Genomic DNA, 14,043 nt, shown 5'->3' with positions numbered 1-14,043 from the left:
TTTTGTTTTGATGATCAGGAGAAATAGGATGTGTACAAATTGTCCAGAAAATAAGACAGCTTTGTTGGTACCTGTGTGTGTAACCGTTACCTCTTTTTTCGAGTTTTTCACACAAAATGGTTTTTTTTTTTTTTTTTATTTTAGCAAATATCGTTTTTACTAGGTAAGACTTAGAAATTGAATTTCATTTAATTTTTTTTTATCGGTTTAATATGTAATCCAAAGAAAAAATAAATAATAATAACATGGCAATAAAGAATTTTGGTCTAGTTAATGCTAAAATTAATTAGATTTCTGAATTGAGTGAAATTATAGTTTTCATTTTATGGTTCACCTAACAATAAGGAAAATAAATCAGATGGAACCGTTGACATTGTTTGTGGTTTTTATTTTGAAAATTCGATAAAATTGTTAGCGAATCAATTTATACTTACGAAGTCATATTTAAAATTATAATTGGTACACTCATCTCCGCTGACAGTATCAAATTTTATTTGTTTTAGTGAATGAAAACTATAGCTTTCTACTAACTTGAAATCATGGATAATGTTATAAGCGGTACAAAACCATATTAGGGAAATTTAAAATTTAGTGAGCTTTCATTCGAAATTTTGGTTAACTTTATCATTACGCTAAGCAAAAAATTCAACAATATTGCAAAATTTTAATGTTATTATGTTTGATTTCAAACGTTAAAAGTTGTATGGTTTTAAAAATACTTACCTCCTACATTAAACGACACTTAAATTGTATATTAATTATCTTGTTTGAAGTAGTATTTTTTTTCCTCGTCAAACACTAGCAATTATTTAATTTGCTATACCAAACTCTTTAATTCGAAAAAAAAATTAGGATTAGCTATATGATTCAATAAATTAGTTCTACTCAATTTGATATAAGTTTATTTCTTTGTTGTCTTACTGACTTCACAATATAATATTTTCAGTTATAATTACACATCCTTTATTTTCTAATTCATTTATAAATTTAATATTTTTCTTCATTTCATCAACAAATTTATTTTATTAATTGATATTTCATTTTGTTGACACTTACGAATCAAAATTTCAATATTCACAAATTCATATTGTAATGAAATCGCTTACACGAGATATAACATAAATATCATGACTTTTCGATCGATCAATTAATTTTAGTTTTGAAACAATTGCGCACATATACAATGTGCTTTGAACTTTGATCTAAGAACTTATGGCTAGCAAATAGAATGAAAGGAGGTGAAGAGGATTAAAACGACAAAATAGAAGATTTGATATTTTCTCGATTTTTAAATTAAATTTGACTTTCGTTCGACTTTAAAACAGATTTAAAACTACTTTAAAACGACAAAAGTAGTAGTAGAGTTACAGAAATGGAATATGTGCTAAGTTTGTACTCTTAGGCTAATTGGCTCAACGGTCATATACTACAACATTTGTTTAGCCATTTTATTTTGTACTTCATAGTTCTATTACCATTTCCCCATTAATTCCTGGTTTACTTAATGTTGGTACCTCGTTTAGGTAGGAAATAAAGATTTACTAATGATAGTATAAGTACAATTTTTGCTGTGATATTAATGAAAAATTACTAATATTAAAGTAATTTATGATACAATTATAGTTGTAATTGTGGTTATTTTAATTAGCTTAATCGTTCTTTAACTTTGAAATAATAATAAGAAACTGTTAGAGTCATTGTGACTTAGTGCATCATTAAGGTCCGCATTAAGATGTAAATTAAGGTGCGAGTTAAAGTGTATTTAAGCGTGTGAGTTAATGCATGAAATTATGAGTGTATTGAAGGTGTAACTTAAACAAGTGGTGGTGAATAATGGTGTGTGTTATGAGGCAATATGAATATACTTAATAAGTTTAGAAGTCTAAGAGTTGGATTCTGCAACAAGGTGCTCGGACAAGGCATGAGCTCAGAAATAGACAGAATGTGCAGGAATAAGAATAGTGCTTGAACGAGCACTTGGTTTAGAGTAGTCAGTAAGCTATTGAAGTCACTGCTCGAATGAGCAGGGTTGTGTTGGAGGTGCCTTAGATTATGTTTTGAACGTTTTGGTATTGTGAAAGTTCGTAATTCTTATTAATTTATGGCTATTTATCTAGAGGGGAACTTGAGCATAAGATGTAGGAACAACGATTGTAAGAATGTTGCCTAGGGTCATGTCATTGGTGAGGGCATCCTCATCCATATCCATATCATCCTCATAAGAAGCAACTACAAAGTCATTACTTTCATTATTATCATTCCAAGGTACCACCTCATTTCTTTCTCCTAAGTTAACCCTAATATCATTTCAAACTTGCTTTTGAGAGGTTCATAAGGAATATAAGATGGGGAAGGAACAAAAGAATTTTGAGTTTCTAAGGTTAACAAAGGCATAGGCGTAGGAGAAGAATTAGGAGTTACATTCACCTTTTGACTCCCTAAAGGTACCTCTTCTACATAAAACTCCAAAAGGGGATAGGAATAGACTTTGAATGCTTCAACATAGCCTCTAATGCCTCATCAACCTCAATGGATTAGGCTAAGAATTGTCCGCTCATGCCGTTTTAATTTATACAAATCTATGTTCGAGTTGCATACAAATAGTTTATGTCCACCTCCAACATATTTCAACATTTCTATTAGTTGTTCGAATTGAGCAATTTCAAACAGTATAGTAACACGATATGATGTCATTTTTTGCAAAAATACATATAAAAACAACATTATCAAGATCAAGGCAAAAACAAGTATATTTAACAAAAACATAAAGTTTAAATAACACACAACTACATTCACTAGCGGTGTTCATAACCGAGTACCCGGCTTTTTTGGTACTCAAATAGTCGGATACCTGGGAACTCAAGTAGTTGTTTAAGCGGCCTATCTCCCGACCAACTTTAGCCGGGTACCTGATATTCCAAATTAAGCGAGTTGGAATATCGAGTACCCTGTTTCATGAAATATTTGTCAGAATTTTTTGACAAAATTTGTTTAGTGAGTTTTTTTAATTGATAATTCATGTTATTTGCCTTCCCCTTCAACAAAGCGACAAAAAAATTTTAATTTGATATTTTTAGTCGATTTTTTTTTCAAAAATATGATAAATTATATGGCTTCCATAAGAATAAGATTGCAATGTTTCAAATATTCATATGCATTTAACTTCAAGGCTTCAGTGGAAAATGATAACATCAAACTTAAAACCAAAATAAAGCTACGAAATATTGTCTGTTTTTGTTTTTACACTATCTTTTTCCTTCTTTTTCTTTGATTGAATCTGCATCAAAATACAACTCAAAAATCAGAATACAATACATATGAAGTAAATTCTCATATGACCAATTTAAAACAAAATTCAATATCACGATTCATACTTCATGAAGGCGCTTATTTTAGAAAATATATTTTTCCCAAGTTTAGTTGGAAATTTCTTTTCCAAAATAAGCATAACTTATTCAATTTTTCATGGATCTTAATTGAATCATAATTCAATGACTTTGGTCCGTACGATGGAAGGCAATGAACAACACCAACTACCGTTATCATAATGGATAAGATAAGAGTGCAGGCCTAAAATCCTAATCCTGGTCCTGATCCACATAATCAAATGTGACAAACAAAAGAATGAAGATTTTACATTGATTCTTAATCGCACATTCTTGTATGAGATGGTTTCATCATAAGACGTATTTAATACCTGAAAAAAAAAGAAAGTTTTAGTTTATAGACTTTTTATTGACAAATTTTTTATTAAGACCGTCTCATCGTAAGACCGTCTCAATTGTTTTTTTAAAAAAAGTATTAATTGGGCTGCTTGTATGGACCCGTTTCCCGAAAAGACGGTCTCATATAAGATTTGCTGAGTTTTTTGAGGTCGTCTTACCATAAAATGGTCTCTTACAAGATTTCATAATATCTCATTTTCTATTGAGGACGTCTCATTGTGAGATGATTTCAATTATGACAACCCAAATTATTTTTAAAAAACTGCTCCATGTATAAGTGTGAATTCAAATTCCATTTTGTTAACACAAACTCTTTTGAGAGACCATTACTAATTAGACCAGCACATTATATATGTTTTAAAATATTGTAAGTAGATATTTAAGATATTGAAAGTAGGCATTAAGGATATATTAAGTAAGCATTAAGAATAATGTAAGTAGGTATTAAGAATATGATAAATAAGCATTAATTTTTAATGGGCTGGACTTGAAATATATCTCCTAAAAAGACGGTCTTTCAAGAGACTAGCTTTTTTTTAATATTCATTTATTAATAAGCCTTTTGTATTGAACCATTTCACAATGTCACACAAAATACCAGACTTGAAGATTTCAATGTGTAATGTCAAATGTGTAGAACAATGTTGTACGTTTAACCCATGTAGCATGAGACACTAAAATCGTCTCGAGCTTCACTCACAATTTTGTGTTATTCATAAAACAAAACAAACAAAACCGCCAAATGTGCGAAGTTTCCATTTCCTATCAACAACGTTTTCCTTTCTTTGTTTCCTTTTGATTCCATACTTTCTTATTTCTGCCCTTTTAATTGCTATTACTGTCAGGATTCAGGAAACCCTTTATTCTGAATCACTCTTTTCTGTTGCAATGGGTCTCTGGGATTCTCTTCTCAATTGGCTTCGAAGGTACTCCCCTTTTTAACTTCTGGGTTTCTTTTTTATTTTTTCTCTCTTTTTTTGAATGTTTTTTGTGCTTGAATTTGTGTGAATTCCTTGTATTTGTCTTCTTTCTCAGCATTGGAGTTGGGTTTCTCAGTTGGTGAAATTTAGTTTTATATGCTATTTTGATACAGTGTATGACATATTATAACTTCTAACATGCGCTTAAGCTATTGGTTGAGTTGTTTCATGACCGGATATTGATTGGTTAATTTTGTTTAAGTGATTTTAATACCATTAATGGGTTTTGGTTTCATCATAGTTTTTGTTGTTTTATAGACATAGAATGCAATTATGATTTGAAGGTAGATAATTATAAGCCAGTAAATAATTTAAAAACGGTGCAAAGCTACTTTTGCAAACTTTGTTCTTGGAACAAAATAATTGTTATTGTTACTCCTATAAACTTTGGGGTAATTTCTCCTAGCTTGTAATTTATCTGGAATAACTTTGATGGCCCGTTTGGTGATTTTGGTACTAAATGGTGGGAATGAGAATGATTTGTTGTGTGAATTTTCATGATACGTATCATGTCATTTCAATGACAATGAAGGTTTGTTATAAAAAGTTTTTTGTTCACAATTTTCCATCACCACCTAATTAGAATGAATTTTGTGAAGAAAATGTGATAATTGTAGCGGAGTAAGCATGACCATTAGACTTGTCAAGAAATATTCCTACCAAAATTACACCATAATTATTATTTCTACTATTTAGTACTGATTACCAAACAGGCCGTGAGGGTAGATGTCCTGGCATTGTGATGTTTTATACTCTACTTCCTTTTGTCCCAATGAGAATGTTGCACTTTGTATTTCGTCAGTCATTGTAACTTTACAACATTTTCTTTTATGTAGATGTACTCTCCCCTTTCTTTAATTTCGTCCACACATTTACTTACTCTCTAATACTATCTACGCAATTTTAATTTCTATACCACTTTCTTCATGTTTGTGTCTTTTAAAGGTGGTGCAATACATGGGAAGTGTGGGAGTACTAAGTACTTCTTTGCTTTTAAGGTCACACCAATCCTGATATAGCCATGTAGGTTCAAGTACTTGTCACTTTCATTATAATTAGACCTGGAAAACTAACCCAACCCAAATTACCTGACTGATAATCACAACTTGAACTCAAGCAGACCGCATATTATATGTTCAAACCTTACCCAAATCGATTTGAATGTTAAACGATTCTAGCCAAACTGATTTGAGAGCAAATGCGTTTAGTAGATAACTTTTTCAAACTGTATGATAGTGCACTCGAGTAAGCCCGACTCAAAACTAAATTGACTTGGTTGCAAATTCTAATCGATAAAGTGATCATTAGAAATGGTCAATCGGGCATGATCTGACTTGAACTTGATGCGAACAACTTGTTTGCCAGCTCTAGATATGATTGCTATGGAAGAAAGTTTATATAGCTTTAGTTCCAAGAAAACAAAATTGAAACATTCAGTTGTGAAAGTATGCCTTGAATTTGCAGATAAGGTAAAATGGATTAGTAGAAAAATAGGACTTAAAGCTAATTGATTTTCATCACTTAAATTGGATTCTTTTTGCACTGAAGTTTATGTCATCCTTTTCGTGTTCTTTCTTTTTTCTTGTACATTTAATGGTAAAGTATCAATTTACAGAAAATTTGCATTGTTGAAATTTTAATGCTCTTTGCTATTGATATCCTTTTGAGGATTTCTTGTCCTCCTTATATTCATCCACTCTAGGGGAAGTGATGTGACAAGAGGTAGGAACTTCCTTCCCTCTATTTCTTCTCCATTCATGCCGATTTTCTACCATCTCATTTTGTAACTCTAGGCCATTCATATCATTTTCCACTTTAATCCTCCAAAGTATCTTCAGTCTTTCTTGTCCTCTTTTTAAGTCTCCCGAGCTCCAACTTTCTATCTTCCTTATCATTTCGCTAATACTCTATCTTTGCACGTGCCCGAACCATATTAAACGAACCTCTTTCATCTTTACTCTAACCTTCAGTCCCGATGCTTATGTATCTATTGAATATAATGATGCTAAACATATACAACATCCTAATACTGGGTGTGATCAACATATGGAGGAACAGTAACATCAATATTATACTAAGGGGCAGCAACTAAAGTAAAGTAAAGCAGAAGATGATGACCACCAATATGCCAATCAAGCCACGTGTGCAAGAGATCTTAGTTCAGCATCTAATAAAGATATGTGTTACATAGCTGAGTTAGTTATTAAGGAATTACTAAGATAGGCATATTGTTAGTTAGTTAGAAGTTTGTTATAACTAGAAATTGGTTATAACAGAATGTTAGTATTTTCTGTCTTTTTCTCCTCCTTGTTCTATGTAAGGAGCCATGTACTCTTCTTGTTTTGTTCATTCTTTGTCGATCAATAAAGATAATCTTTTCTTTCCTTTTGCTCAGAACCAATCAGACCTTGAATTCTTTGATCAATCAGTAGTTTTGAAGGAAGATCAGAAGATTTGTTTTGTTCTGTTCTGATCTGCGCTTCTGTTTTGATCAATCTGATCTCGCCCTTCTGTGTTTCTGTTTCTTTCGTGCACTTTTAAGTGCATTTTTTTTTTCATTCTTGATTCTTTCTGTTCAAGATTCATAAACCTTCAAGGATGACAATCGATCAGGATAAAAGTTCGAAGCCAAGTGATCCCACAATGAATCCATCCAGCCCATACTTCCTACATCCCACAGACACAGGGCTTAAACTTGTGTCTACTGTATTTTCAGGGGTGGGTTTTATTAGCTGGAAGAGGGAGATTTCCATTGGGTTATCAGGAAAAAACAAAATGGGATTCGTGGATGGTATGATTAAAAGATCAACAACAAGTAGTGCTCATGGAAGTGCATGGGATAGGTGAATGATGTGGTCCTAGGGTGGCTTCTTAATGCTGTTGATGAAAGGATTTATCAAAGTGTGTCGTGGTTTAAGACTGCAAAGGAAGTCTGGGACAATCTTGAACAACGTTTTGGCCAATCTTCCTCAGCCCAATTATTCGTTGTTTATGAGGCTATCAGCAAAGCAACACAAACACCCAACATGTCCATTGAGGAGTTTTTTACAAAAATGAAGAGTTTGTGGGACGAAGTAGATGCTTTGGATCCTGTTGCTGTTTGCTCATGTACTGGATGCACATGTGAACTTTCACAAAAGACAATAAAAGGTCAGGAAGGGAGAAGGCTCATTCAATTCTTGATGAAGCTAGATGCAAAGTATCAACATAGTAGAAGCAACATTCTCATGATGAAGGAAATGCCCACAGTTTGTGAAGCTTATAGAATCCTTGCTCAAGAATAAACTCATCAAGAAATCAGTAGAGCAAGCTATGTGGATACCCAAGAAACAACCATTGCTTGTAGAACTGAAAAAAGAAAGTTTGTTCAAAACAAGAGCAAGAACATCAGGAATAAGAAAACAAATAATCAATTTTTTTGTGAACATTGCAAGATTCATGGGCATAATATTGAAAGGTGTTGGAAAATACATGGGTATCCTCCCAATTTTTACATGGGTAAAGGAGGATGCCACAACAAGCAAAGCAAACACAGCATTGAATGAAAATCCAAATCAAGAACCCAACATTGTTGAAGCTAGATTCAACAAGGAACAATATGACCAAATCCTGGCTTTGCTCAAGAAACCATCCATGAATGATAAAGATTCTTCCACTACCCATACTGCACATATTGCAGGTAACTACTATTTTAGTGCATATTTTCATAGTAGTTGGATCATAGATAGTGGAGCATCCAATTATATATGTTATGAGTTAAATTCTTTTACTAGCTATAAAACTTTGCAAGGGAAATCACATTATAATCACTGTGCCTGATGGGAGAAAAACCAAGGTACATATTATAGGGAATGTCATTTTACCCAATGGTCTTGTGCTAAAAAATGTACTGTTTTTGCCAAATTTTCTGTTCAACTTACTGTCAGTGCATAAATTGGTGAAAGATCTTAATTGTAAGATTTGGTTTTCTGTTGACCACTGTGTTTTGCAGGAGTCTTTGACGAAGAATTACTAAGATAGGCATATTGTTAGTTAGTTAGAAGTTTGTTATAACAAGAAATTGGTTATAACAGAATGTTAGTATTTTCTGTCTTTTTCTCCTCCTTGTTCTATATAAGGAGCCATGTACTCTTCTTCCTGTTTTGTTCATTCGTTGTCAATCAATAAAGATAATCTTTTCTTTCCTTTTGCTACCATTTGTAACAGTATCAATTTTACCATAACCTTCTTCCTCAACCGAGGAACCAAAAAAGAACTTCCTAAGTTGTATCAGTACAACAGTATAAAATTTAAACATATTGGATAGCTCTCTACTGCAGTAAGAGACATATCTCATATATGTGTCAGCACTTATATAATTACTCTTATCTATATCTCATACAAATTGATTGATTCACGAGAATTGCTTTTCACGTTTAGCATTGAGGTAAATTTTTGCCAATTTGTCCTTTAGATAATGTAGCTAATTGAGGTATAAAAACTTGCTAGATCTAATTGCAAGTCCAGAATAAGAATGTGATTCAAAATTTTGACTGCGTTCAGCTCTTGTATAAGATTTTACCTTTCCGCAACCAAGACTTAATTTCTAGCATACTATTGGTCAATATAGGATGAGTGTAGACATTTACTCTCTTGTAGAAATTTGTCGTTGCCTTTCCACCTACAGTTGTATATTGGTTTGTTTGTTTTGAAAACCTTTAATCCGTGGCCAATGCGATGCGATATGGCTTTGTTTTAACACTATGATATATACACCTTGTGTAGATCATAGAGAATTACTCTCAATAAATGTTTTCTTGGAATTTATACTCTTATACTCAGTGTCACATGATTCGCGAATCTCCTCGGAATTGAAAACAGCGAATTATGATCGATTTTGGGCTATTATTGGCAAAATTTGAGCGAATCGCGAATTTAAAAGGCGAATTAGCTAGCTAATTATGTTACACTGCTTATATGCTGTCTGTGCGCAGACACTTTTCTCTCTTTAGATGTTTAATGATGCTTCCTCTTAAGTGATGTTGAATTTTCCGTGCTGATTTCTTTCACTGTGATCAAATATATAGTATGTGAAATCATTTGTCTGTTTTTTGTTCTACTTATTTGGGAAGCCCCTTTGTTCCGCTTAACTGGTTGTGAGATGTTGCGTGGGAAAATGTCACTATTAGTTGCATGTATAATAGAACAGAGAAAGTATGTCATTATTTTGTCACAAGCAATCTTTCGGTTTAAATTTTAAAGACACAATGAAAACATTTCTCTAATATTTAAAGGTATGATTTGCTTGAAGCTCATAAGTTCCTATCTTCTACTTGTTTGTCAGTTTGTTTTTTAAACAGGAAATGGAGTTATCCCTTGTTGGCCTCCAAAATGCCGGGAAAACATCTCTTGTTAATGCAATTTCTGTGAGTAACGACAACTTTTTGGGTTTCTGTTTTCACTTAATTTTTAGGATTTGGTTGACCTTTGCTATGTTTCTGCTCGCAGACAGGAGGATACAGTGAAGATATGATTCCAACGGTAACTACTCTTATAGAGATTGTTCTTTCTTTTCATAGTGTGGCTCAGCGTGCAAATTACAACTTACTCCATATAACCAGGTTGGGTTTAATATGCGCAAAGTTAAAAAAGGCAATGTGACTATAAAGCTTTGGGATCTCGGAGGACAGAGGCGGTTTCGCTCAATGTGGGAGCGCTATTGCCGTGGTGTATCCGCAATTGTGTAATCATTCTCACTTCATAGCCTTGCATATGTTCTTTGGACTACTGTTTTTAAGCTGGTTCTCTAGATTCTTCTTGCATGTATATTACCTTTACGGCCCATTTGGTAGGTGTTATTAAACACTGGTGATGGGAATGAAAACTATTGTAATTTTGGCTGAAAAATCTCTTGGCTACCTTGATGGCCATGCTTGTCCAACTTCAATCATCTAATTTTCTTCGTAAAATTCATTCCAATGCATTACCATTTGAAGAGATAGTATTAGGTGGTAATGGAAATTTGTTAGAAGAGGTAGTATTAGGTGGTAATGGAAATTTGTTAGAAGAGGTAGTATTAGGTGGTAATGGAAATTTGTAAACAAAAAAACTTTTTTGTGATCAAAGTTTCATTACCATGGGAATGACATGAAACTTTTAATGAAATTTTACACTATAAATCATTTTCATTACCACCATTTAATACCACTACCAAACGGGCCGTAAAAACTATGAATTTTAATGTGGTTAGATGAATTTCGTCAAATTTGTGATTGATGAGAATCTGCGAAATTTGAAAATTTTGTTTCGGCAAAGGTTCAGTGCTTCTTGTGGTTATTAGGCTCATCGCAGATCCTTCATGGATGCGGTCTTCTTGGCATCTAGAACTGATAATAAACGAGTTTTATGGTGGTGTTTATTTGACATTCATTTCATAGTTCATAACAACTACATGTACGTTCTCAGTGTCAAGGAACCAACTTAACCAAAAGTTTAAACTGATGGTTAAGGCGTCAAGATATGTTATACACTCTAACACGTCTTCTCACACGAGAGCCATTTGGGTTAGAAGTGTGGAGGGAACATAAGCCCTCCTCGTATCTGACGTTGAATATTCAACTTTAAATGAGGGGTGGTTGAGATTCAAACCCGTGACCTTTTGTAATGCTGGCTTTTGATACCATGTCAAACAACCAACTCAACCAAAAACTTAAGCTGATGGTTAATACTCCAAGATATGTTATATACTTTAACACTCAGTTGTCTACTCTTTGATGCAGTTACGTAGTTGATGCTGCAGATAGAGACAGTATCCCGATATCTCAAAGTGAGCTACATGAGCTTCTAGAGAAGCCATCCTTAACCGGGATCCCCTTGCTCATTCTTGGCAACAAAATCGACAAATCAGAAGCTCTTGCACAACAAGCATTAATGGATCAACTGTAAGTTCTTTAATCATACTCTTGCTAATGCTAACGCTTTAGTTGCTTATCGTCGTTAACGTGTTTTTAGTTTGTACAATACTCTAATTGTTCATTTCCTCGTGTTTTTGGCTTAATCAGAGGGGTACAATCAATCACCGATAGAGAAGTTTGCTGTTACATGATCTCCTGCAAGGAGTCTGTAAACATAGACATCGTCATTGATTGGCTTATAAAGCATTCGAAAATCGCCAAATGACCCAACACAAATGGGCATGATACCTTAAATAGTTAAATGCATGATCTACATGATCAATCTGGTTCATTTTCCTGCCTGTAGATTTACTTCCCCAGCTTTTTGTAGTAGGGATTAGGGCATATGCAAGTCAAGGTTAATTATTCCAGTTTTAGGCTTTTCTTTAATATGTATTTATATTTATGTAATTAAATATGATTTTTCATGTTGGCCAATGATTTATTACACTATTTTTAAGTGAATTTGATTACTCTCTGTCTTACGGGTTTTGCTATATCTTTCATTTTAGTTCATCTATGAAATTACTATGTTTCTATTTATGGATATGACTCACATTTTTTCTTTAATTATGATCCGCAAGTTTAAAATATGTTTTCATCTAGTGGCGGTATTTGGCCCTTCAAGGTGTATGACTGCCTATTAGCCCTAGAAAGCAAGGGCTTCATAAATTAACAAATTTTTTATTGTTCATCAGTCAAGTATGTATTTTACTATAAATAGTTGACAAAGGGACTAAATCTACTAAACATTAAAAAGTAAATAGACCTCTTTATTCTTTGCTCCATCCTTACTTTTACTCCATCCAACTAATTTTCATCTTTTTAATTATCATTTTTTACCTACTTTTCTATATTTACTTAGGTCACAAATTCTAGTGTCAAACGGTCTTACCGTGAGACATTTCTATACATTAATTGTATTATTTAACTAATACAATTATAAGCATATGTGCTTCATGTTTTAAGGTATTTTATCGAGAAACAGTCTGAATAATTCTTTATAGATTTACTAAAATTTTATGGTTGTAGCAAATACTACAAACAAGAAAAGCATATGTTACTTGTATGACTAATAGCCTTTACTCGTTTTCCAAATATCCAACTTGAATTCATCTCATTTTAAAGGCAAGTTGATCAAATAATGACCAATTCAAATCTTATGTTGTAATCAATTTGTTTAATTTATTAAAAACATAGAAAAAGTTATCAACAACCACATGGTATGTATTTAGTTTGTGTACAATTAGGGATGAAAGGCATACAATATTTGGTGAATTTTCACAATATAATGTGTAGGATGAAGTTTGATTTTTTGTTTGATTTTATTTTAGTATACAACTAAATCTATCTATACAATATACTAATGAAGAAATGATTAGGGCGCATATTGACTTTACAATAAAAATTTTCCTGGTCTTTTCATTTTCTTATTAGGAAAAATAGTTTTTAGCATATCATGTATTATCTTTCTGATTAGATTTGTTTAATTGCTTAGTTACAAATTTTAAAACTTTACTTTATTTACTAATTTTTTACCATATACAATCATCTAAAATATATAATATATTTTAATTACAATGGATAATTATCGAATAACATATTAATTATTTATGCAAATTATTAATTTTCATTAAAATAAATTTGTAATAAATTAAGAAAAGAAAATAATTTTGAAAGTTTTCATAGATAATCCTATATATTACTTACATGGCTATATTAAAAACAACTGCACAAATTAGATTACACATTAATTATTTAAGTAAATAATTAATAATTAGGATAAGATATCTATGAAATAAATTTCAAATGATAATTCTATCACCTATGTTTGACAAGTTTATAATACATAAAAGGTAAAGGTAAAGGACACTCTCAGTATCCCGCACAAGGCAGGGTCTGGATGGGGAGTTTATAATACATAAATACTTAAATTAAGTTATTTGTTAATTATTATAGTAATAAATATGTTCTTTAGGCTTAAAATTTATTTTAAGGTTTTTCAAAGACATTGAACATTTGAATTATTTTTATATTATTTTTTATATGTAGAAATTTTCTATTATTTTATGTAAGTACTTATAATCTATATTATTTAGTGCATAATTTTATGATTATGTTTTGTATAGTAATATATTAATAATATCAGTTTTTAAAACAAATCAATTTATAGTTTCAATATACTTAAAAAGTCAAGAGTCATATAACAACTTAATTACACATATAAAATTACTAATTTTTTATTTAAATAATTTATAAACCGTGCTTGACAAGGGAATTTATCTAGTCAATCTAGAAAAATAAATCAACTCAAAAAAATATTAAATTATTGAAGTATTAACGAAATATTATTACCAAGTTCTAAAGCTTTAATATTTTTTTTCAATCGACACATTTTTTTTACCA

At 31.8% G+C, this 14,043-nt stretch overlaps 1 protein-coding gene across 1 annotated transcript; it reads left to right on the top strand.

The window, feature by feature from the left end:
* Nucleotides 1-4,313: 4,313 nt before the first annotated feature.
* On the top strand, nucleotides 4,314-12,198 carry LOC130801817 (ADP-ribosylation factor-like protein 8c). Its single transcript, XM_057665715.1, has 6 exons — nucleotides 4,314-4,651; nucleotides 10,029-10,110; nucleotides 10,193-10,225; nucleotides 10,306-10,427; nucleotides 11,464-11,625; nucleotides 11,746-12,198. The coding sequence occupies exons 1-6, from the start codon at nucleotides 4,614-4,616 to the stop codon at nucleotides 11,861-11,863; spliced, it is 555 nt and encodes a 184-aa protein (XP_057521698.1). The 5' UTR covers nucleotides 4,314-4,613; the 3' UTR covers nucleotides 11,864-12,198.
* Nucleotides 12,199-14,043: the final 1,845 nt, after the last annotated feature.

This window comes from Amaranthus tricolor, chromosome 15, assembly GCF_026212465.1.
Source record: "Amaranthus tricolor cultivar Red isolate AtriRed21 chromosome 15, ASM2621246v1, whole genome shotgun sequence".
Classification (NCBI taxonomy): Eukaryota; Viridiplantae; Streptophyta; class Magnoliopsida; order Caryophyllales; family Amaranthaceae; genus Amaranthus; species Amaranthus tricolor.
This window is presented reverse-complemented; position numbering and strand designations above follow the sequence as displayed.

Bases quoted from the DNA above. Each gene is read 5' to 3' on its own strand.
- LOC130801817 (XM_057665715.1), top strand. From the start codon at position 4,614: ATGGGTCTCTGGGATTCTCTTCTCAATTGGCTTCGAAG. The intron at 10,111-10,192 runs GTGAGTAACGAC...TTCTGCTCGCAG, and splicing joins CTCTTGTTAATGCAATTTCT to ACAGGAGGATACAGTGAAGA. The intron at 10,226-10,305 runs GTAACTACTCTT...CCATATAACCAG, and splicing joins GTGAAGATATGATTCCAACG to GTTGGGTTTAATATGCGCAA.